At 40.3% G+C, this 26,866-nt stretch overlaps 1 protein-coding gene across 3 annotated transcripts in view; it reads right to left on the bottom strand.

The window, feature by feature from the left end:
* LOC140485778 (dmX-like protein 1) overlaps positions 1-26,866 on the bottom strand; it is a 243,685-nt gene that overhangs the window by 133,558 nt on the left and 83,261 nt on the right. For all 3 annotated transcript variants that reach the window (XM_072584300.1, XM_072584297.1, XM_072584299.1), the window contains exons 10-12: positions 13,251-13,460; positions 5,069-5,307; positions 2,229-2,925 (exon numbers count right to left, since the gene is read on the bottom strand). In XM_072584300.1, the coding sequence (XP_072440401.1) occupies positions 2,229-2,925; positions 5,069-5,307; positions 13,251-13,460 (1,146 nt within the window). The remainder of the gene's footprint in view (positions 1-2,228; positions 2,926-5,068; positions 5,308-13,250; positions 13,461-26,866) is intronic.

Genomic DNA, 26,866 nt, shown 5'->3' with positions numbered 1-26,866 from the left:
TTTTGTCACAGGGAAGTCATGTTTAAACTAAATTTATTGGAGTTGTTTGAAAAAGTAACTTGAACTGTGAATAAAGGGAAACCAGTGGAGGTATTGTGTTGGAAATTCAGAAACCATGTAAGTTGCCACATCAAAGAATATTGCTGAAATCAACAAGTTAGCATGTGGGGGTTAATATTGGTATGCAAAGAAAATTAGCTGCCCATCAGGAAGCACAGAGTGGAATAAATGGGTCTTTTTCAAGCTGGCAGGATGTCAAGTGATGTGCTTCAGCTGTTGATGCAGGGGCCTCAACTCTTTACACTTTATATAAATAATTCGGATAAAAGGGACCAAAAGTTTGGTAAGTAGATTTGCTGATGATGCAAAGATAGGTAGGAAAACAAGTTGTGAAGAGGATATAAACTTACAAAGGGATATAGCTAGATTGTGGGGGATGGGTAAAGATCTGGTAAATGGAATATAACCTGGGAAAATGTAAAGTTGCCCATTTTGGAAGCGATTAAAAAAGCATATTATCTAATTGGTGACAGGCTGCAGAACACAAATGCAGCAAGATCTGGGTGTCCTAGAGCATAAATTGCAGAACATTTACGTGCAAGTACAGCAACTAATCAGGAAAGCTAATAATGTACATTTTGTTGTGAGGAGAACTGTATGCGTGTGTGAGGAGGTTACACTTCAGTTATCTAGGATTTGGTGTGATCGCATCTGGAGTACCGTGTATAGTACTGACATACGGAAGAATAATGCTTTGGAAGCAATTCAGAGAAAGTTTATTAAATGAATACCTCGAATAAAATGATCTGCATCCTCTGGAACTTAGAAGTCAGAGGTGACTTAAGAAACATACGAGATAGTGAGGAGACTTGACTGGGTTGATATGGGACAGATGTTTCCTCTGGTGGGGGAATCTAAAATTAAGTGTCACAGTTTAAAATTGCTCATTTAAGACAGTTGAAGCAAAACATTCTCTCTCTTCAAGAATTGTAAGAAGAAAAAAGCGTTGTAGCAGCACACTTGAATATGTTCAAGGTAATCAGGCAGATCCAACATGGTTTTGTCACAGGGAAGTCATGTTTAAACTAATTTATTGGAGTTGTTTGAAAGCAGTGGATGCCGAATCTTTAAATACTTAAAGCAGAGATAGATAGAGTCTTGATTATCATGGAGATGAAAAATTATTGGGGAATGCAGGAATGGAGAGTTAAGACAAAATCATTTCAGCCATGATTGTGCTCAATGCTGGAGCAGGCTCAAAAGGCTGAGTTGGCTTTTCTTGTTCTGTGTTCATATTTGATGTTCACAGCAATAGTTTATTTGTCAAAAAGGATTTTCTTCCAGATTTGTAGGGTGAAACTCATGTTTGCATGTGTCTTAGGGTTATTTAGAGGGGAAAAACTTCCAAATGACAAACATTTTTTTGATTATAAATCAATAATTTTGTGTTTATTAGTAAACTTGGCTGATGGATCTTTTTATTCGAAGATTAATGCAGAACAAGCACAATTGGTCACATTAGGAATCATGTAAAATTAAATTCTGGTTGTGACCTGCAGAGGAATGGTGCTATAGACCGACAGTGCAGTGCTCTCATCTCAATTGTAACAAAAAGTGACAGTTTTACCAGGATGCACAACTGGAAGTAGGGAGATATTAATGCAAATAGGAGAACGATAAAAGTAAAGACACCAAGTCTCTTGTGCATTATTACACAAAATAGTTTTGGCAACTGCTAAGATCTTTATAAAGATCGAACATTCACCTTAAATCTTTACAAAATGCAAATCACGGCTAATAGAATTTGTGGCAAAATAAAGTTAGAACTTGCAACGGGACACGAGAATGAGTACAACAATGACCCGACAGAATCTAGGTACCACAGAATTAGTTCACATATCCCATCTAGGTTCTAACAGCTAAGAAGCGACATTTGGAAAAAACTAACTTTCATTTGAGGTCTCAAAACATGCATCACCTTCATTATCCTCTTCAACAGAATTACCATCCTGACTTAGAAATATATTGTTGTTCCTTCACTGCTGCTGGTCAAATCCTTGAATGCTCTGCCTCACAGCATTGAGGACATACTTACACCAAACTGACTCGCAGTTCAAGGTGACAGCTCATCACTACCTTCTCAAGGAAAATTAGGAATGGGTAATAAATACTATACCAGGTCGTGAAGTCACCATCCTTTGAATCAACATTAAAAACATAATACTTACCTAGACAGTAACTTGGGATTAAAGTTGGCAGCCAAGCCACATTTGAAAAAGCTGAAACATGGAGAGAATTGATTCTGGCCAACTCCGATACCCCTCCAGAATACGATAATGGCCCAACTGGATCTACTCGCCAAAGAATTAGTTCACTATATATTGCATTGGAATCCTGGAACACTGCTGCTGTACCAATGTTTCTCTTGTTTCTAGATACTGAACTATGACATTGTAAGGAGTGAAAACTCCTGCTTTCATTGTGCAGGTTTCCATCATCTGGTGTCCGTATTGCATTGTGGTAGGAAGTAGTCAGCAGTAATGGCAAAACCGAATGACAAGCTAAATCATTGAGATGAAAGCGATGACCACAGTAACGTGACTTGTGAGATACACCAAGGACAGTTGAAAATGCAGACTCTTCTGCAAAACTGACAGCCCATTGATTCAAGGATCCATCTGCATGTTTTGAAATCATGAGCACATTAGGGGTGAAGATGCTGAGCTTTAAACTACCAGATGATTTATTTTGACCAGCAGAGATTAACATGCCAGATGTGGAATGAGTCATGCCTGGTGGCTTCAGTTTCCCTTGCTGAATAGCAAGATCTACGTTTTTTGTACAGGCATACATAACAATACTCTTGCTGAGAGAGTTTGCATCTCCAGTGGGGAATGCCACAGGAATTCTAGAGGCAAATGAAACCTAGAAAACAAAATACACATTTTCAAGTAGTACAAATAACAATCATCCTATTTTCTTATTTAAAAGAGATTCGACAATGTTTATTTTGAAATCTGCAACATTGTTATAACAATTATCTCCGAGGTAAAAGTGGCTGAAGGACCTGAACTTAGGGAAATCTATATTTGCCAGGAATTGGTGTTGGAGAGACTGTTAGGTCTGAAGGTTGATAAGTCCCCAGGGCCTGATGGTCTACATCCCAGGGTACTGAAGGAGGTGGCTCAGGAAATTGTGGATGCGTTGGTGATTATTTTCCAGAGTTCGATAGATTCGGGGTCGGTTCCTGAGGATTGGAGGGTGACTAATGTTATACCACTTTTTAAGAAAGGTGGGAGAGAGAAAACAGGAAATTATAGACCAGTTAGCCTGACCTCAGTGGTGGGAAAGATGCTGGAGTCTATTATAAAGGATGAAATTACGGCACATCTGGATAGTAGTAACAGGATAGGACAGAGTCAGCATGGATTTACGAAGGGGAAATCATGCTTGACTAATCTTCTTGAATTTTTTGAGGATGTAACTCTGAAGATGGACGAGGGAGATCCAGTAGATGTAGTATACCTGGACTTTCAGAAAGCTTTTGATAAAGTCCCACACAGGAGGTTAGTGAGTAAAATTAGGGCGCATGGTATTGGGGGCAAAATACTAGATTGGATTGAAAATTGGTTGGCTGATAGGAAACAAAGGGTAGTAATAAACGGCTCAATTTCGGAATGGCAGGCAGTGACCAGTGGTGTACCGCATCGATCAGTGCTGGGACTGCAGCTTTTTACGATATATGTTAATGATATAGAAGATGGTATCAGCAATAACATTAGCAAATTTGCTGATGATACAAAGCTGGGTGGCAGGGTGAAATGTGATGAGAATGTTAGGAGATTACAGGGTGACCTGGACAAGTTAGGTGAGTGGGCAGATGCATGGCAGATGCAGTTTAATGTGGATAAATGTATGGTTATCCACTTTGGTGGCAAGAACAGGAAGGCAGATTACTACCTCAATGGAATCAATTTAAGTAAAGGGGCAGTACAAAGAGATCTGGGTGTTCTTGTACACCAGTCAATGAAGGCAAGTATGCAGGTACAGCAGGTAATGAAGAAGGCTAATAGCACGCTGGCCTTCATAACAAGAGGGATTGAGTATAGAAGCAAAGAGGTGCTTCTGCAGCTGTACAGGGCCCTGGTGAGACCACACCTGGAGTACTGTGTGCAGTTCTGGTCTCCAAATTTGAGGAAAGGCATTCTGGCTATTGAGGGAGTGCAGTGTAGGTTCATGAGGTCAATTCCTGGAATGGCGGGATTACCTTACACTGAAAGACTGAATCGACTGGGCTTGCATACCCTTGAGTTTAGAAGACTGAGAGGGGTTCTGATTGAGACATATAAGATTATGAAAGGATTGGACACTCTGGCAGCAGGAAACATGTTTCCGCTGATGGGTGAGTGCCGAACCAGAGGACACAGCTTAAAAATACAGGTAGACCATTTAGGACACAGATGAGGAGAAACTCCTTCACCCAGAGAGTGGTGGCTGTATGGAATGCTCTGCCCCAGAGGGCAGTGGAGGCCCAGTCTCTGGATTCATTTAAGAAAGAGTTGGATAGAGCTCTCAAAGATAGTGGAATCAAGGGTTATGGAGATAAGGCAGGAAGAGGATACTCATAAGGAATGATCAGCCATGATCATGTTGAATGGCGGTGCAGGCTCGAAAGGCTGAATGGCCTACTCCTGCACCTATTGTCGATTAATTACTTGAGAAGAAACAAATGAAAGGATTGTCATAGGACTCTCAGCTGTTCAAGCTTTCAGCATCTTGCAAGAGACTGAAAAAAAAAATCAAATTCCTTGAAGATACCCTTTTCAATACTCCCTAAATAATTCATTCTGGTGCACCTAGATTCCCACAGCAACACTAGAGTCTCTCATTCAGGCAGAATTACTTATGACTTTAAAATCAGAACTTACTTCTGACCATTCAATCTTTGGATTTCACTATTCTTGGAAGAAAATGTAGGGTAAATTCATTTTACATTACACAATTCAATTTCAGAAATTGGAAACCAAGTTCACTGAACACAATAGTCAGAAGCAGAATGGTGTTTAACCTGCACTTGTCGAAACATCCCAGGCTGATACTCATCAAGCCAGTCAACATGCCACACCAGTAAGGATCCATCTATGGGGTGGATACTAAAGAGCATGTCTGCATTCTTGTTCCATTCTGCTAATAGCACTTCAATTTTATGATCAATCATGACAGCTGATGAGGTCTTTTCTCCATTACTTCTGTCTGAAAGTACAGATTGCATAAATCCTTTATGATATTCACTGCCTTCATCAATGTCTGTAGAAAGGAATGAAGGGAGGAACAGAGCTTCAATTTATGAAAAGCTAATGGGTAAGCAGTTACATCCTAGTACGATTAAGTATTTAATAGCTATAATGCAGACATTACTTCAAATCTTATGAACTGTACATCTGTAATTCAAATTTACAGAATTAGACATATCTTTTAATACTATTTTGAACAATTTAAATAAGAGAAAATGCACAATTCAAATAGAAGACATGCTTTTGACTTCTGTTAAACAGGGAGATTTTCTGTTCATGACAAACACTGCTCAACCGAGGCTGGTTTGTACACAGGTATATAGATATCTTACATAAAACATAAGCTAATATAATACATTTAAGGCAATTCTTAAACCATATGGTGAAGCACAGGGGTTTGAATGAAACAGATATGAAGTTAAATGACGCCTGATTGGTAACTTTGTTAAATCAGGCAAAGGTTTTTTTTGAGAGGTGTTGCACCAAACACACGAAGTATTATGAAACAAACTGAATTGCAGTCAAGCAAGCTAAGAATAATTTTACAACAAGACAAATTTAACACACTCCAGTCTCAAAGTTAATCTTAAAAGAGAGGACTGAGTAGTGTGGATCTTGCTGTTACTCCTGAGATTTCAAGGGTTACTTCTAGATTTACTTTAAGATTTCTTACAGTTATTACATTTTAGTAATAAGATTTTTGTTTTGATTAATTTTTTGATTCTTTTGTAATCAAAAACATAAAAGAAGCATGTCATTTTGTTTTCGAACCAAGTTGTGTTAACAGTTTTCAGAAAGGTCTATAGATCTTATTTCAAGATTTCTTAGTTATTACATTTCAATAGTATAAGATTTTTATTTAGATTCATTTTTGGATCCTTTATAGTCAAAAACACAACCCTCCCCCCAAAAAAACATGTGGTCTTTATTTTCAAACCCAAGTTCTGTTAACGGACCATTTGGAGGGGTTTACATTTGGTCTGCTCATTTTTCTTTGATCTCAAATTAAATGTGTAGAATAGAGTTTTTTTTAAATAGATATTTTTATTAGAAATTTAACATTTTTACAAGTTTACAAAAATAAACAAAACTCTCATATACAAACATTGATATACAATTAAATCAAATTTACAATAGCCAAAATTTAACAAAAGAAAAAATACCGAAAAAGAAAAAGAAACTCAACTGTCTACTAATCTAACCTACAACTAACCAGAGTGTATATTTAAATCTCTTACATGCTCGGAATGTGTTAACATCAGATGTAATAAAACCCGTATTCGTGCGGGATTCCTCTCCTAAGGGGCCCCAGACCAGCCAGGTTTGTTATCTCAATTAAATAAATGCCCTTGTTAGGGTAGCCGAAATATCTGTATTTATGTAATTCAAGAAGGGCTGCCATATTTTATAAAATAATTCGGTCTTTCGGTGCACCATATTTGTAAGGAAGTCAAGGGGAATACATTCCATAATTAATCTGTGCCAATTTGAAAGTCCAGGGGGGCCCTCAGCCACCCAGTTCACCAAAATATTTTTCCTTGCACAGAAAGAGAGAATAGAAAATAGTCTCTTCCCGTACGTGTCCAGGGAGGGAAAGTTCGAAAAGCCCAAAAGGAGAGATACAGGGTCCACTTTAATTTCCGTTCCTAAAATTTCTGTCAGGGTACTTGCTACTTTAGTCCAATATCTACAGATCTTATGACAGGTCCATAGGCAATGTACAAGAGTGCCCACCTCTATTTTACATTTGGGACACTTGGAGATGCTCCTGCCTTAAATTTTGCCAATCGAACCGGTGCTATATGGGCCCTATGAAGTACCTTCAGCTGGATAGCCTGGGTTCTGTTACAGATAGTAATTCTTCTAGCATTTTCCCAAATATCATTCCACGTTGCTATCGTGATTTCTAGTCCCAAATCCTGATCCCATGTTTTAAGCAAATTGTCCATATCTCCCGATACTTCATCATGTAGTAAATGATAAATAGTACTGACAGAGGATACCCCCCCCTGGTCATAGGACATTACATTCTCTATCTGATTTATAAAGACTATCTAATAATGCAGTCTTCTTCTGTATATAGTCTCGAATTTGGAAGTATCCAAAGAGGTATCCGTTAGGTAATCCGAATTTCTGACGCAGCTGTTCAAAAGACATCAGGACCCCATCCTTAAATAGGTCCCCTCGACATGAGATACCCTTGGATCTCCAGAGTTTAAAAGTGGCATCTGTAAACCTCAGTTGGAATCCCCATGCTCCCACTATCGGTGCATAGGGGGATTTTTTATGTGAATTACCCTCATTTTGCCGCATTATATTCCAAGCTTTGATTGTGTTTAGTATTGTAGGGTTTTTACAGTGATCTGTAATGATTTTCCTCTTGTCTGAAAATAAAAGGTTAATAAGTGGGTATTTTACTTGAGAGGCCTTGATGTCCAACCAGATTGGGTCTTGTCTGATCCACAATCAGCTATGTAATTTAATAGGGAACTTAACTGATATTTCCTAAAATCTGGGAAGTCCAATCCTCCCCTTGTCTGTGGAAGCTGTAGCTTCTTCAGCTTAATGAGGGGCCGTCTATGATTCCAGATAAAGGAACCCAGCCAGCCGTATAATTTACGTAAAGCCACCCTCAGTAGCATCACCGGAAGCATTCTCATAGGATATAGGAGACGGGGCAGAACATTCATTTTATTTAGTGCTATTCTACCCAACCAGGAAATTGGAAGGTCTCCCCATCGCTGGAGGTCCTGCCTTATCCTTTCAAGTAAATGCACAAAATTAGCCTTATACAACTGACCAAATACTGGAGTAATAAAAATACCTAAATATAAGAAGCCCTCCAGGGACCAACGAAAAGGAAAAGGGGATCTGTCCACTAAGTGAGGTGTCACAGCAAGGCCACCCATTGGCATAACCTCCGATTTTGAAAAATTAATTTTATAGCCTGAGAATGCACTAAATGTATTAATAACTTGGATTAGGCGAGGTATGGACATCAGAGGATTACTGAGGAATAAAACAACATCATCTGCATAAAGGGTAATTTTATGTTTACCTGTACCAATCCTCGGGGCCGTTATATTAGGGTCAGCTCGTATAGCTTCTGCTAGTGGTTCAATTATTAGCGTAAATAACAATGGCGAGAGAGGACATCCCTGATGGCAGCCCTTACTCACAATGAAGCTATCCGAACCTCATCCATTGGTAACCACAACTGCTTTGGGATCACTATACAATGTTGAGACCCATTTGGTAAACACCTGTCCAACGCCAAACCTTTCCAATGTGTAAAACAAATATGACCATTCAACCCTATCAAATGCCTTTTCCGCATCTAATGAAACTACTACTCCTGGTATCTTCCCCTGATGACAGGCTTGAATCATATTCAAAACCCTTCTAATATTATTGGATGATCTACGGCCCTTAATAAACCCTGTCTGATCCTCCTTTATGATATGTGGCAGTACCCGTTCTAGTCTCAGTGCTAACGTTTTAGAAAGGATTTTAAAATCTACATTTAGCAAGGATATTGGTCTGTATGACGTACAATCTTCTGGATCCTTTCCTTTTTTAAGGATGAGAGATATCTGCCTCTTTCAACGAAGGCGGGAGACAGCCCTGACTATATGCATAGTTATACATGTCCATAAGTGGACCAGCCAATATTTCTGTAAATTCTTTATAGAATTCGGCTTGAAAACCATCTGGGCCCGGTGCCTTAACGCTCTGAAGTTGCCTAATTGCAACAAGTATTTCTTGGACCGTTAGAGGAGCATTTAGGACCGATACCTGTTCCGGAGTTAGGCCCGGAAAGGTCAAATTTTTTTAAAAATGACTGCATCCTCCTAGTCCTATCTTAACAATCCTGCGATTTATATAACTCAGAATAAAATTCTCTAAAGATCGCATTAATCTTTTTATGATCATGAGTCAAAATACCCGTACTTTCCTTGATAAACGTAATAGTCTGAGGGGCCTTTTTTCTCTTTGCAAGAAATGCTAAGTATCTACCCGGTTTGTCGCCATATTCAAATAACCTTTGTTTTGCAAATAATATTTCCCTCTTAGCCGTTTGAGTAAGCGTAGTGTTTAGAGCTGTCCTAAGAGCCGTAATCCTTTGCAATTTAATAATAGAAGGTCTATTAGCATATGCTGTTTCAGCTGTTTTTAAGCGAGCTTCAAGCAGACACTGTTGTTCTCCCTTCAATTTTTTCTGGGTCGCTGAGTAGGAGATGATCAAACCTCGCGTGTAAGCTTTGATGGTCTCCCACATCATTGATGGGTTGCTAGCCGTACCTGAATTAATTTCTAAAAAAGTTTTAAATTCTTGAGAGAAGTACTTTACAAATTTACTATCCTTCCTTAGGAAGGGGTCCATACGCCAATGCCGAGGCGATGTCCCATTGTTCCTCACCTTCGTTTCCATATATACAGCAGCGTGGTCAGAAATTGCTGTACTACCTATTTTACAGGATTATATGGAATTTTTAAAAAATTGAGGGGGCAAAAAACATATCAATTCTGGTATGACATTTATGTGGATTGGAGTAGAAAGAAAAATCTCTGCCTTGTGGATGAAGACATCTCCATACATCTTCTAATCCTAATTCTTTGTTCAGATCCACCAATTGTCTAGATCTGGGAGATATTCCTGCAGTACTCTTGGGAATCCTATCTATTTCCGGATCCATAATACAATTAAAGTCTCCCCCTATAATTGTATGACGGGCACCAAAAGCCATCAATTTTGAAAAGGCTTCCGTTATAAATTTAAAGGGGTGTGCCGGGGGGAGGGGAATACAAATTTAAAATCCCATATTCCTCTCCATTTATGAGGGCTTTAATCAAAATATATTGTCCAGATTCGTCTTTTATCTGATTTAGGATTTTGAAAGGGAAGTTCTACCAAACAAGAGTAACAACTCCCCTGCTTTTTGAGCTCAAAGAAGAAAAAAAAGGCCTGATCAAATCCACCCTGTCGTAATTTCAAGTCTTCTTTATCCGACAGGTGTGTCTCCTGTAGGAGAGCTATATCAATTCTTTCTTTCTGAAGATTTGATAATATTTTCTTCCTTTTGACTGCCGAATTACTCCCCTTGACATTCCAGGTGCACCACTTAACCAACTGATCAACCATAATCACCTGGGCAAATCAGACTCCTCGGGAGGGGAAACCCTATCCAGAACATCCCGAGCATAGAGTTTTTAAAATTTACAAAAATAAAGGCTCTCTAATACACTCACAACAGTATAATAAAAAACTATTTCTAAATAAAAAAAATATAAAACGTACCTAAGTGGAGATTTTCCCCCTTGTTCCCAGGGGGTGTCACTTCCTTTCCAAAAGTCCATCATATCCTCTCCCAACCAATGCCCCACCCTTGACCCAGGCGCTCCTCAATAAAATGAGGAGAATTCAGATATAATACAAAGCTCGAGTTAACAGTGAGCACCTTACCCCAACCCACACCAACACCTGGATATATTTGGTAATGTTAATACCATATATAAATATATAACTATAAAATTACAACCTCAACAAATAATATTTAAATATTATAATACAAAATAACAAGGGAGAAACAACCCCGCTCCTAAAGACAGAGGTAAAATAGAATAAGGTAACCACCTCCCGCACCAACATCAACCAAACCCCCAGCTTATACATACATAAAAGAATAAAAGAAAACAACCCCGGGGGGGGGGGATATCAAATCCCTCTCCCCATCCCCCATGATAATGTTAAACAGTAAGGTAAGAAGAAAGATTAAAAAAAGGGGGAGGATATAAACCAAAGCGAGGGGGAAGGCAAACCAACATCCATTCTCTCTTACAGTTTATCTAAGAGAGTCCAAGAATTCCTTAGCCTTTTCTGGCGATCTGAAGTTATATACGGATCCTTCATGGTTAAAGCATAGCGTCGCTGGGTAGCTTAAAGAGTACTGAATATTTAAGTCCCTTAAACGCTTCTGCGCCTCGTCGAATGCCTTCCTCTTTCGGACCAGAACTGGAGAAAAGTCCTGGAATAACATGATCTTGGATTCTTTATAGATCATAGCTTGGGGGTCTTTTCCAAGATTTCTAGAAGCTTCTAGGAGTATCTGCCTCTCCCTATAGCTCTGCAGCCGGAACAGGACCGGGCGTGGGCGCTGGTTCGAGCCGGGCCGCGTATCGCGACCCGGTAGGCCCATTACCTGGCCTGATCCAACTTCCAGATTTAAAAGCTGTGGCAGCCACTGCTCAAGGAATACTGTAAGCTGGCCTTCCTCTTCCCGTTCGGGAAGGCCCAGCAAACGAATATTTTTTCGACAACCTCGATTATCGAGGTCGTCAACGTAATTCTCTAAGGTCCGGACTCGCTGTTCAAGAGTCCGGACCTGATCCACGGCCGATTGCGCTGTAGTTTCAGAGGTCGCGGCCTTTAGCTCCGCCCCTCCGACTCGGCGCTCGATTTCCTGGATGTCTTGGTCATGCTTCTGCAGCACGGCCGAGAGCGAGTCCCATTGATTTCGGGATTCTTCAATAAAAGCGTCGATCTTCGCATCCAGTTTAGAGATCATTTCCACAAGGCTTGTCACTGTAGGTAGCTGCAGCTGGAGAGGGTGGGGGAGGGGGTCCTGCTTGCTGAGAGCTGCGGGCTCCCTTCCCTTTGGTCATTTTTACTAAATATTAGATTGTTTAAATTTAATATTAAACAACTAATTAAATTAAACAGCTATTATAAATGATTTGGTGAGTGTGGTGGGTTGGGTGACCCACTTTACCCAAGTCTTGGGAGGAGCACTATAGACTCCGACTTGCTGGGTCGCCGCCATCTTGGATCCCCAGAATAGAGTTTTTTTAACATCACAAAAGAGATATTTAATTGTGGAGGAGAGTTTTTTTTAAAAACGGAGTTGGATTCATGAAGCTTTTGGAGAGGCCTACATGTGGAATGTTCTGGAGTCATGTTTTTTTAAAAACAGATTTATTTCAACACAAATTCAGACACAGCTACGCTAATCTTATTGTGAATAAGGAGACAGCCAAAATTGCATTGATTACCAATTTTTTTTACATGAAGGACTTTTATGAATTTGCAGCATTTTTCAATTTGGTTAATTTTGGAGTTAGTATAGCAGGTTCTCCAGAATCAGATCAGCGTTTAAGCATGATTAGCTTTCAGAAGCTTGGCTTGAATTCTTGGGAATTCAAGTAGATAAGTAGAGACTTATCATTCAGGTGATACAAAAATACTTATCCCATGAACATGACAGTGAAAATTTGGAAATCAGTAAAGATTTAGTCCAGAATCAAATAGTCTGCTTATGTACATGGACTATGCTCACACAGAAAGAAATTGGTCTGACTTACCAGATCACACCTCAAGACTATACTGTGGGCCAGTGCATTGTTAGGGACAGTGAGCAAAAGCACATCTACATTGACCAATAGTAATATAAACACTGGAGCGCTTTGAGAGCTTGAAGGCAACTTGTGCAACTGAGGATAAACCCAATATAGTCGGTTTGTTCCTTATGCCAAATATAACAGTCATGTAAGTGGAAACACAACTTACTTGTCATATTATACTCAAGTCTTTTGCTTTCTAAAGAGTCAAGCTATCAGGTTCTGAGATTTACATTACCACTCACATTCGCAACAACTAGTGCAGACATTGAAAATCCTGCTGCATCTTTTAACAACTGGGAAATTATTAGTCATGGCCAACATTCTGAGAAACTAAGATTAAATTATAGCATTTATACAGAAGCATAGCTATTTACAAATTACAATAGTTTTCAATTCTAAGAGTTGATTTCAAATTGTGCACAATGGGATTTATGATAATGGCAACACTGGCAATTTGCTACAATCAATGATCTCAATAGTCAATTAAGCTAGTTATTCAGGCTACTTAACTTATATAAAGATTACATGCATGTTTAAACCATATAAAATTAACTGTACCATCATCAGATTTGCTTGCCATTTGTCCATCATCTGCTACAGATTCTGGAGATTGCTGCTCCAGGTTCCTTCGTAACTGCTGTAAAAAGACCTCCATTGATAAGGTAAAGTGCAATTCCTTGTTGTTTAGCCAATGAACAACAAAAGGTCCATTAGTTTCTTCATGTTCACTTAAACTCAATGAAGTGATGGAGGGCAGCAGTGGAATGTCTATTCAAATGAGAATTAAGAAAACTTCAAAGACTGAATACTGGAAAAAATAAAATCAGAAATGTAAGCATGCAAAACAAGACAGGTACAGTAAAATAAAATTTCCAATGTTTGTGACAGGGATTAACTAATTTCCAATCTTAGTTCTTCTACCAACGTCTTACTCTATCACACATTCTACCTTACGGTGATTAGGCAACATGTTTTCAATTCTCTATTGCTAAACAAAGACTAGCACAGGTTCCACCCCATATCCGGGTGACATGTTCCAAGAACTACCACGGATGCCTGAAACCGCGGATATGAGCAAAACCTATTATTTAAATGGGAAACTTATCGCTCCAGCAGCCCCCAGAATTATTTTTGGAATGATCCATGTAATACTTTCAGGCTACGGTAAGCCACATAACAAACAGCGGAAACTGAACCGGCAGAATCGGAATTCTACTGTATATCTTTGGTAAGCAACTGCAGTCAGATGCTTAGTTGTCAGTTCCTTTTTAATGAGGAAAAGGGCGAATTTATAACAATGACGTGCCTAAGATCATCAAGCTTATCACGTGCCAAATCCTGAACTATACCTTAATTAGACTGAGTCGGTTAGGATTGTATTCAATGGAGTTTACAAGAATGGCATGGAAGGGTGGAATCTCACAGAAACCTATTGAATTCTAACAGGACCAGAGAGGAAGGATAATTTCTGGGCAAGGTCGAGGGAGGTTTGCAGGGGTGGGAAAGAGTCCACAATCAGTCGTCACAATATATAGATATGGGGTAATAAGAGTTTAAGAACGGAGATGAGGAGAAATTTCTTCACTCAGACGGTGGTGAGTTTGTGGGATTTGCTATCACAGCAAGTGACTGAGGCCAAAACAGAGTGTTTTCAAGCAGGTAGATATAGTTTTTTTGTAGTTAAAAGGGATCAAGGGCTATGAGGAAAAGCACATTTAGGGAATTAAAGTCATGATCAGCCATGATCTCATTGAGTGACAAGCTCAAGGGACCAAATGACCTACTCTTATCTTCAATGAAATCACATCGATCAAGTTACTATTTCTAATGCATCCAATATTTAAGACAGCAGTCCTTTGCATAACTTTCCTCAGTGAGAAACAAAGAACATTGTTTCCTACATCTCATTGTATTAAAATATCCAATTATGAAACAAACACAGAATGCTGGAGGTACTCAGTCTGGTAGCATATGGTGAAATAGAGAAACAGTTAATCCTTTCTAATCTGGTGTGACTTCCCTTTAGAATCTCGGAAGAGTCAAACTTGACTCAATCATGCTGGAAAATCTCAGCAGGTCTGGCAGCATCTGTAAGTAGAGAAAAGAGCTGACGTTTCGAGTCTAACTGACCCTAGCTTTGACAAAGGGTCAGTTAGACTCGAAACATCAGCTCTTTTCTCTCCTTACAGATGCTGCCAAACCTGCTGAGATTTTCCAGCATTTTCTCTTTTGGTTTCAGATTCCAGCATCCACAGTAATTTGCTTTTATTGACTCAATCATGAACAGTTTCTCAGTTTATGGATGCTGCCAGACCTGCTGAGTTTCTCCAGTGTTGTGTTCGTTTCCGATTTATAGCATCCACAACATTTTGTCTTGAATGATACAGCAGATTTTGATATTGAAATACACAATATCCAATTCCCAAATTTGCTAACAACAAGCTTGGACATGTAGCAAACAGTAAAAGATGATATAACTCAATTGCAACAGAACATGAATAAACTAACTGAATGGGCAGATAACTGATGGATGGAATTTAACAGATTGAAATGCAAGATGTTGCATTTAAGGAAAAAACAGGTAGGGAGAGGCAGTTAGGCTTAATGATATCGTTCCAAAGGCAAGTAATGGACATGGGGAGATGAGGTTGCACTGGCACAGATCCTTGAAGGGGACAGGACATATTGAAGGGTATTCAACAAAGTACAAGAGATCTTATACTTACTAAACATAAATATTTAAGTAGAAAAGCTGAACTTGTATAAAGCTCTGCTGAGATCACAAATGGAGTTAAGTCTGAATACAACACAGATTGAATATGAGGGCACTTGAAAAGATGCAGAAAAGACTTATAATAATGGTTCAAATGAGGAATTTGAGTTACTAGGTTAGGATGAAGAAGTCTGAGTTGACGAGAGTAGATGGCAGCATACAAGGTTGACAGGTTTAGACAAGGTAATAAAAAACATCTTTGCCCTCAGCTGTTTGTAGAAGGTCTGAAGAATGGCTCAGGGGTTTAGGCAAGAAGTAGAGGGGAAGGTGCAAGGAAGTGCTTCTCTTAGGCAGGATCTGATGACCCAAAAGTTGCTGTGCCCAAGGATGCTGCTGGCAGAGATAATCAATTATTTACTGAATGGGGTATTTGAGGGGAAGTAAACTTATGGGGATAAAAGGGATTGAATAAGGAATAAGACCATAAAAGAAAGATGTAGGCAAATTGGCCCAGTGAATTTGCTCCACCATTTGATTATGGCTACAAGAACACAAGTTGCTGGAAAATCTGAGTTCTGACAAAGGGTTACTGGACTAGAAACATTAATTCTCATTTCTCTTCACAGATGCTGCCAGACCTGCTGAGCTGAACCAGCAACTTCTGTTTTTGTTTATGATATACAGTATCTGCAGTTCTGTTTTTATTTGATCATGGCTGATAAACGTTTCTCGATCCATTCTCATGTCTTCTCCCAGTAACTATACTAATGAAGAACCTATCCTTCTGTCTTAAAGAGAGTCAATCACTCAGTTCCACAGAATCACCATCGTCAAGCTGAAGAAATTCTTCCTCATCTCAATTCTAAGGGGTAGTCCCTTCACTCAAACAGTGTCCTTGGGCGCTTGTCTCTGCCCATTGAGTAGAAACATCTTCACCCTGTCCACTCTATCCAGGCCTCACAGTATTCTGTCACTTTCAAAGGAATCCTCCGACCATTCCTATCTCCATTGATTACAGACTCAGAGTACTTAATTGCTCCTTATATGATAAGTCCTTCACTCCAGGGATCCTGTGAATCTCCTCCAATGCCAGCACATCTGGCTGCCTCAGACAATTGACTGTGTGGAGTTTGCACGTTCTCCCTGTAACTGCATGGGTTTCCTGTGAGTGCTCCAGTTTCCTGCCACACTCCAAAGATGTGCAGGTCAGGTCAGGTGAGTTGGCCATGCTAAATTGCCCGTTGTGTTAGGTAAGGGGGTAAATGTAGGGGCATGGGTGGGTTGCGCTTCGGCAGGTCGGTGTGGACTTGTTGGGCCAAAGGGCCTGTTTCCACACTGTAATGTAATGTAATCTAATCTAATGTAATCAATACATGGCCCAGAATGGCTCACAATATTCCAAATGCTGGGGTCAAGAGTGTGGTGCTTGAAGAGCATCAGAAATGAGGCTTGTGGGCCAGGGGGGCTGCCTCATTCTGGATGCTGCCTGACTTGATGTGCTTTTCCAGCATAACACAACTCTGATCTCCAGCCCTCACTTTCTCCCAAATATTTCAAAAGCCGTCTGATCAAAGCCTTATGGCATATGGCCTCAGCAGTACATCCTGCTCTTGTATTCTCTCGAAATATATTCGAACATGACATTTGTCTTAACTGTCAATTCAATCTGCATCTTAACCTAAACATGATCATGAACAAGGACTCTGAAATCCCTTCGGACTTGATTGAGTTTTTTGAAGAAGTAACAAAGAAGATTGATGAGGGCAGAGCAGTAGATGTGATCTATATGGACTTCAGTAAGGCATTCGACAAGGTTCCCCATGGGAGACTGATTAGCAAGGTTAGATCTCATGGAATACAGGGAGAACTAGCCATTTGGATACAGAACTGGCTCAAAGGTAGAAGACAGAGGGTGGTGGTGAAGGGTTGTTTTTCAGACTGGAGGCCTGTGACCAGTGGAGTGCCACAAGGATCAGTGCTGGGTCCCTACTTTTTGTCATTTACATAAATGATTTGGATGCGAGCATAGGAGGTACAGTTAGTAAGTTTGCAGATGACACCAAAATTGGAGGTGTAATGGACAGCAAAGAGGGATACCTCCGATTACAACAGGATCTGGACCAGATGGGCCAATGGGCTGAGAAGTGGCAGATGGAGTTTAATTCAGATCAATGGGAGGTGCTGCATTTTGAGAAAGCAAATCTGAGCAGGACTTATACACTTAATGGTAAGGTCCTAGGGAGTGTTGCTGAACAAAGAGACCTTGGAGTGCACGTTCATAACTCCTTGAAAGTGGAGTCGCAGGTAAATAGGATAGTGAAGGCGGCGTTTGGTATGCTTTCCTTTATTGATCAGAGTATTGAGTACAGGAGTTGGGAGGTCATGTTGCGTCTGTACAGGACATTGGTTAGGCCACTTTTGGAATATTGCGTGCAATTCTGCTTTCCTTCCTATCGGAAAGATGTTGTGAAACTTGAAAGGGTTCAGAAAAGATTTACAAGGATGTTGCCAGGGTTAAAGGATTTGAGCTACAGGGAGAGGCTGAACAGGCTGGGACTGTTTTCCCTGCAGCGTCGGACACTGAGGGGTGACCTTATAGAGGTTTACAAAATTATGAAGGGCATGGATAGGATAAATAGACAAACTCTTTTCCCTGGGGTGGGGGAGTCCAGAACTAGAGGGCATAGTTTTAGGGCAAGAGGGGAAAGACATAAAAGAGACCTAAGGGCCAACCTTTTCATGCAGAGGGTGGTATGTGTATGGAATGAGGGGCCAGAGGATGTGGTGGAGACTGGTATAATTGTAACATTTAAGAGGCATTTGGATGGGTATACGAATAGGAACGGCTTGGAGGGATATGGGCCAGATGCTGGCAGGTGCAACTAGATTGGATTGGGATATCTGGTTGGCATGGACACGTTGGACAGAAGGACCCGTTTCCATGCTGTACATCTCTTTGACTCTATTTCGAAAATAGTCCACACTCTGTTCTTCACACCAATATATATAGCCTCACACTTTGCCACACTGTATTCTGTGATTTGTTTTCTCACTTGCCTAATCTATCCAAGTCCTTCTGCAGACTCCCTCTTTGAACACCATTTTTGTGTCATCTGCAAGCGTAGCAACAATCCCCTCAATTCCTTTGTGCAGATCATTTATGAACAACATGAATAGCAGTGGTCATAACACTGACTCCTGCAGGACTTCACTGGTCTTTGACTGCCATCTTGAAAAAAAAAACCACTTCATTCCCATGGTTTTCTTTCAGTTAACCAATTCTCCAGCGATTCTAGCATCTTGTCCCTCATAACATTAGGCTCTTATGTTATTTAGCAGCCTTCTGTGCAGCACTTTGCCAAAGTTCTTCTTAAGGCAAGTAGATCATGTTCACTGGCTCTAAGAATTCGAAATGATTTGTCAAGCATTACCACCCCTTGACGAAGCCATCCTGAATCAACCTTATTTTACCACCCGCTTCTGATACTCTAATCTCATCCTTAATGTCAACAATGTCAAAGGTCAGACTAACCACGCAAAATTTCTCATTTACTGCTTCCCTCCTGAGATGTTAAAGGATTATTAATTTGTTCTGCTGACATGTAAGAAATTGGATGGCCCAGGGGTTGTGTTTTTCCGTCTTGCAGGTAGGATGTGATAATCTACTCATACTCTCTAAATACTGGTCTGAGGCGTAACCTAGCTGCTCGCTGGTCCGAGGCATAACCTGGCCGCACACTGTTACTCGAAATAATCTAATTATTTTACATTGTTTTGGGCGGCACGGTGGCACAGTGGTTAGCACTGCTGCCTCACAGCACCAGAGACCCAGGTTCAATTCCCACCTCAGGCGACTGTGTGGAGTTTGCACATTCTCCCCATATCTGCGTGGGTTTCCTCCGGGTTCTCCGGTTTCCTCCCACAGTCCAAAACAAAAAAGTGTGCAGGTTAGGTGAATCGGCCATGCTAATTTGCCCGTAGTGTTAGGTGCAGGGGTAAACGTAGGGGTCTGGGTGGGTGCGCTTCGGCGGGTCGGTGTGGACTTGTTGGGCCGAAGGGCCTGTTTGCACACTAAGTTAGTTAGTTTTTGGGAGGCACGTGATGATGGGAGAATGGTAGGGGGTTGTGCCTTGCGTGCATGACTGACTGTTATGTAAAACTCTATACAAAGGGAGGTTGGTTTCTTTGTTCATGGAGTCTCACTTGATAACACTCTTCAAAATGCTTACAGAGTGTAAGTGATCCTCCAAAAGCTGGTAGTTGCTTAAATCAATCGTGGCTTTTCACCGAAGTTGGCGTATTGCAGTTGCATCAAGCATGTAAGAATCTCAAGGGAACCTAACATCTCCCTGTTTAAAACAGGGGCATAACAGCGCCATTTTCTAGTCCTCTGGACCTCCCTGGCTCTTGCGATTCTGAAAAGATCACCAATGCCTTCATAATCTTCCAGCTATCTCCTCCGGAGAATCTTGGTGTTTATTCCATCTGGTCCAAGTGATTTATCATCTTCAGACTTTTTAAATACCCCAGCACCTTGCCCTTAGTGATGCCATTGCACCCAACACTGCACCTGGAATCTCAAAGATTGCTAATCTACTGATGTTATCCACCATGAAGGCTGATGCAACTGTTCCTCTGCCATTTATGTCTTCTCCATTTCTACTTGTCCAGCCTCATTTTCCAATGGTTTAATGGTCACTCTTCCCTCTCTTTCTCACTCTCTCACCTGGTATATCAAAAACAAGTCTTGAAATCTACTTTTATATTACTAGCTAGCTTACCCTCACACTTCGTTTATTACACCTCCTTATTGCTGTTTTAATTATCTTCTGCTGGTTTTTAAAGGCTTCCCACTAACCTTCAGAACATTGTACGCTTTTTACTTTTTCTTCTCTACCTTCCCTGACTTCCCTTAAATAGCCTTTCCTCATACAGTCAGAGATGTAGAACATGGAAACAGATACTTCAGTCCAGCTCGTCCATGCTGACTAGATATCCCAACTTAAATCTTGCTTAGTGGCTTTCCTCTTCCTTGGGATAATGTTCTGCTGTGCCTCCCACATTACCCCAGAAATTACTGTCATAGTTGCTTCACTGACTTCCTTGCTCAACCCCTTTTATCAAACAACTCTGGGCAGCTCCTCCATCATGTCCTTGTACCCCGTAGTCAACATTAATACAATTATGTCTGATTCCAGCTTCTCTTTCTCAAATTACATGGAGAATTCCATCGTTATCACTACTCCCTGGGGACTCCTTCACCATAAGCTCCCAAATCAAGTCTGCCTCATTACACATCATGAAATCCAGAATTACCTGTTCCCTAATGGGCTCCATCACAAGCTGCTATAAAAAAGTACCTTGCTAACATTCCACAAATTCCTTTCCTTGGATCAGCTCCCACTATGATTTTCCCAAATACATAGTGAACTCCCCATGATTACTGTAATAATGCCTTGCTTACATCCCTTTTCTATCTCCCAATTTAGTTTAAGTCCCACATCCTGACAATTGCTCAGGGGTCTGTACCTAACTCCTATCAGGGTCTCTTTTCCTCGGTGGTTCAACTCTCCCCACATAGGATTGATGGGATTTTTCAATACAGGGCAGACTGATTTTGATAGGTTAAATAAACTTTTCACTAGTTCATGGTATGTATTGAGTGCCAACTTGGCTCGCATTTATTGCCCTTCCCTATTTCCCTTGGAGGTGGTGGTGGTGAGCTCCTCTATGCAGTTACAAGTTTATTCTATACATAAGAAACTAGTGAAATTAAACTTTTCATAAACTAAGTGCAGACTCAACTTATCATTTATTTAGGCAGTTTCTTTTCGTATCAAAATGCAGGGAAGTATCTCAGTAAAACACGTAAGAGGGCTGATGGAGCTGATTTTAAATCTAAAATTCTCATTCATGGGGAAACACACAAGGGAAAGTACATCCCACTGCTTGCTGGCTCATGGTTTTCACACGAAGTCACTTTTTTCCACAGTTTCTTTGGGAGTACGTTAGACAGGCTCTCTTTCAGAGATGCCACATAGTGGCCAAACAGGAAAATCCTAATGAGGAAATAAATTTGGATTGTTTCGTAAGTTTCATAAGAATTGACAGCAATAGTTTTCCTCCACAAAAGTACAAACCCTTGAGCAAAAACCAATGTTTCTCTCGATTATTTCAAGATATAGATATACAGATGTACAGCATGGAAACAGACCCTTTGGTCCAACTTGTCCATGTCGACCAGAAATCCTCGATAAATCTAGGCCCATTTGCCATTGTTGTTATTAATTAGCTATTAAAACAGGCAACGCAATGATGCAGCAGTCAATCTTAACTAAAAAATTCTATAAAAGGAATATTGTATTTGCAATAAACTCTCAAACCAGTGTATGAATACATAGATTATTCTCATGTCTCTAAACCATGTATCTCTAAACCCTTACTATTCATATACCCATCCCGATGTCTTTTAAATGTTGGAATAGTATCAGTCTCTGCTACTTCCTCTCTCAGCCCAGTCCATACATGCACCACCTTGTACATGAAAAGGTTATCCCTTAGGTCCCTTTTAAATCTTTCTCCAACAACAAACCTTCCACAGATCACTATTACCATCCTAGTGAGAGACACCTTTTGGAAGGCGCAAGCTGGATGATTCTTTTTGGTGCCATCACTTCCTTATAATGAAAACTCAATTTCTCAGAATTCCTCTAATTTTACAAAGTTAAGCACAACAGTTTGACCTCTCCTACTTCCCTTCCGAAGCATGGCACCTCAACTGAACACTAAGCATCATTTTCTAAACTGTCCTATCAGCACAGTGTCACTTTTACTACTGCCCATTCACTATTACTGACAAGCTGCCTCTACCACTTCAACTGACTCAAATTACCGCATAATAATAGCCTCCTCTTTACTCTTGATATACATAGTCCTCTGCAGTGTCATCCCTCACCAAATGGCCTAGAATGTCCTCCGATTTGTTAATGAATAAAGACCCAATCAACTTCTATTCAAAACATTCCATCTAGCTAAACTGGTTCTTAAATTGAATGAGTTTATTTAGACTGGGCAACTACGCCCCCCCCCCCCCAAATAAAAAGGGGACGCACTGAATTAAAGAAATCTTCAGCTGAGCTTTTTGTTTTTACAAGCCATAACTATGCACTAATTAAGTTATAAATTATAGAAAGGGACCATGTGACAATATACATGTGTTATCTTCCAAATAACAAGCCAAATGGTACAGTAAGTGAATAAAAAAATTTGGTCAATTTATTTTTGAATACTAATTTACCCTCATGTCAATTCTGAAGCAAATGGATCTTTCACATCAAATTTTAACAAATCCTTTTAGTACATCTACTTCATCTTTTCTCAGGATATTCATTTTATGTGGGCTGCTTGAGCAGCAAGTACTGATCCTTAAGGTACTCCACTAAGCAGAGTCTGCTGGCGTGAGAATAATCTATGTATTCGTACACTGGTTCGAGAGTTTATTGCAAATACAGTATTCCTTTTATTGAATTTTTTAGTTAAGGTTGACCACTGCATCATTGCGTTGCCTGTTTTAATAGCTAATTAATAACAACAATTGTATTAGCTTCTTAGTTTGTTTAAATGGGGAAGTAGTTATCTTTGCAAAATTGAATTTCTGTCCCTTTGAGGCGACTTCATCTTAAATTCAGTCACAGATAATTTAATTAATGAAATATTAACTGATAGTTGAGTACATTTTGGGACAAAGGTGCCTTTAAATTTTTGCAGATACTATGAATAGTCTTAGATGAATTTTCTCAGCAATCCAAGATTAATTCTTCAATGTGTTTGACAGATGAGATGAACAGGAAATATGCATTGAACTATAATGTTACGAGAGGTTATCTTTACAGGCAAAACTATATTGTAGAGAATTTACATGGTTTTCTATAGAGTCAGATGTAAGCATGGAAACAGACCCTGCGGTCCAACCTGTCCATGCCAACCCGAAATCCCAACACAATCTAGTCCCTTCTGCTAGCACTTGGCCCATATCCCTCCAAACCCTTCCTATTCATATACCCACCAAATGCTTTTTAAATGTTGCAATTGTACCAGCCTCCACCACTTCCTCTGGCAGCTCATTCCATACATGTACCACCCTCTGTGTGAAGACATTGCCCCGTAGTTCTCTTTTAGATCTTTCCCTCTAGTTCTGGACTCCCCGGCCCCAGGGAAAAGACTTTGTCTGTTTACCCTATCCATGCCCCTCAATTTTGTAAACCTCTATAAAGTCATCCCTCAGTCTCCGACGCTCCAGGGAAAACAGCCCCAGCCTGTTCAGCCTCTCCCTGTAGCTCAAGTCCTCCAACCCTGGCAACATCCTTGTAAATCTTTTCTGAATCCTTTCAAGTTTCACAACATCTTTCCGATAGGAAGGAGACAAGAATAGTACGCAATATTCCAACAGTGGCCGAACCAATGTCCTGTACAGTCGCAACATGACCTCCCAACATCTGTACTCAATATTCTGTTTGACAGAATCACTGCATACAAGTAAAAAACTCTTGTGAGCTACTAGAATACAATCTTATTGTATGTAAACAATAATGAATGAAGTTAACAAACACACACCAGGTTATAGTCCAACAGGTTTATTTGGAAGCACTAGCTTGTGGAGCGCTGCTTCTTCATCAGGTGGTTGTGGAGCATGAGATTGTAGGACACAGAAATTATAGCAAAGTTTGCAGCATGATGTAACTGAAATTATTCAGTTACATCACAGTGTAAACTTCTGCTATAAATTTTGTGTCCTACGATCTCATGCTCCATAACCACCTGAAGGAGCAGTGTTCTGAAAGCAAGTGCTTCCAAATAAACTTGTTGGACTATAACCTGGTGTTGTGATTTTTAAACTTTGAAGGCCCAGTCCAACACTGGCACCTCCAAATTAATAATGAATAAAATAAATTGATCTTGCTTATAATTTATAGTATACATTAATGATATAGATGAAGGCATTGAAAGTAATATTAGCAAATTTGCTGATGACACAAAGCTGGCTGGCAGGATGAAATGTGAGGAGGATGTTATGAGAATACAGGGTGACTTGGACAGACTAGGTGAGTGGACAGATGCATGACAGATGCAGTTTAATGTGGATAAATGTGTGGTTATCCACTTTGGTGGCATGAACAGGAAGGCAGATTACGATCTAAATGGAGACAAGTTAGGTAAAAGGGAAGTACAACGAGATCTAGGTGTTCTTGTATATCAGTCAATGAAAGCAAGCATGCAGGTACAGCTGGCAGTGAAGAAAGCCAATGACATGTTGGCCTTCATAACAAGAGGAATTCAGTATAGGAGCAAAGAGTCCTTCTGCAGCTGTAGAGGGCCCTGGTGTGACCACACCTGAAGTATTGTGTGCAGTTTTGGTCTCCAAATTTGAGGAAGGATATTCTGGCTATAGAGGGAGCGCAGCATAGGTTCACAAGGTCAATTCCCTGAATGGCAGGACTATCATATGTTGAAAGATTGGAGTGACTGGGCTTGTACACACTCTAGTTTAGATGGATGAGTGGGGATCTGATTGAGATGTACACAATTATTAAAGGTTTGGACATTCTGGAGGCAGGAAGCATGTTTCCGCTATGGGTGACTCCAAGACCAGAAGACAGTTTAAAAATAAGGGGTAGGCCATTTAGAACAGAGTTGAGGAGAAACTTCCTCACCTGGAGTGTGGTGGACATATGAAATGCTCTGCCCCAGAAGGCAGTGGAGGCCAAGTCTCTGGATACTTTCAAGAAAGAGATGCATAGAGCTCTTCAAGATAGAGGAATCAAGGTTCATGGGGATAAGGATACGGACTGTGGATGATCAGCCATGCTCATAATGGATGGTGGTGCTGGCTCAAAGGGCCGAATGGCCTTCTCCTACACCTATCGTCTATTGTTGAATTGAAAATTTTATTCCTACTCCATTTCATCAATCTCTAAATGAAACGACAAGCAGTTTGAGAACGAGGGCATGTGTATAGAAGAGTCTTGTGCATCCTGTCCTAGTGATGTCTGTTGCTTACTGTCTCACTATCTTTGCAATTAGTCTGTTTCATTGTCTTGGAGGGAGGCTTTTGCTGACAAATTGAGGTAGTAAAATCAATTTTGTTTGCAACATTTCTCTTCCCTGTTTTCCCTTACTTTCTTGAAGGGGCTGACATTTGGTGAAGTCGAATTCTAAAGATGTTTGCCCTAATGTCCTTTGTTCATTTATGATGAAAGATACACTTGCAGTTCTCAGAACTTCTTTCACAAGGACTGGAATTTAATGTAACCATCAGAAGTGGTTGCAAATCGGCAAAAACAGTGGAATAAGAAGGATACACAATGGACAAGAACCTCTAATGTGAAACTGCATCCATCTTTTACCACTGATGAAAGTCTCCAAGGTGGTGTCATCACTACAATGGAGAAGGCAGTTATGTGCAATAACCAGGTGATTTAATCTCTCCAGATGTTGTTATTTAGAGGAGGAAAGCAAATGAAATATTTCTACATTTTCTGACCACACAGAATTAGCTGGAATTCAGAGTGGTGAGGAGAATGCTAGAACCTATTGAGATTTAGACAAGTTGAGTGGGCAAATGCACAGTAGATGCAGTATCATGTGGATAAGTGTGAAATTGTCCACTTCGTGTGAAAAGCAGAATTGCAGAGTATCATTTAAATGGTAACAGACAGGAAAAAGTTAATGTACGAAGGAACTTGGGGTATCCCTTTACATCGGCTATTGCAAGCAGTTACGAAGATCCTTTATTGGTCACAGCATTCAGAATAGGAGTTGGGAGGTCAAGTTGCAGTTGCACACGAAATTGGTAAGGCCACTTTTGGAATATTGTGTGCAACTTTGGTCTCCTTCCTATCAAAAGGATGTTCTGAAACTTGAAAGAGTTCAGAAACATTTGAGGATTTTGCCAGGGTTGTAGGATCTGAGCTATAGGAGAGGCTGAATAGGCTGGGACTGTTTTCTCTGGAGCATCAGAAACTGAGGGGTGATCTTACAGAAGTTCACAAAATTATGATGGGCGTGGATAGAATAAATAAACAAGGTCTTTTCCCTCAGGTGGGGAATCCAAAACTAGAGGGCATAGGTTTAGGGTGAGGGGGGAAAAAAATTTAGAAAACACTCAAGGGGCAACATTTTCATGCAGAGGGTGGTGCGTGTATGGAATGAGCTGCCAGAGGAAGTGGTGGAGGCTGGTGCAATTATAACAAAGGCATTTGGATGGGTATATGAATAGGAAGATTTCAGTCAGAGATGTACAGCATGGAAACAGACCCTTAGGTCCAACCTGTCCATCTACCTGCGACTCCACTTTCAAGGAGCTATGAACCTGCACTCCAAGGTCTCTTTATTCAGCAATACTCCCTAGGACCTTACCATTAAAATGTATAAGTTCTGCTAAGATTTGCTTTTTTGAGAACCA

Source organism: Chiloscyllium punctatum, chromosome 2, assembly GCF_047496795.1.
Source record: "Chiloscyllium punctatum isolate Juve2018m chromosome 2, sChiPun1.3, whole genome shotgun sequence".
Lineage (NCBI taxonomy): Eukaryota > Metazoa > Chordata > Chondrichthyes > Orectolobiformes > Hemiscylliidae > Chiloscyllium > Chiloscyllium punctatum.
Note: the sequence above shows the minus strand (reverse complement) of the source record. Positions and strands in the feature narration are given on the sequence as shown.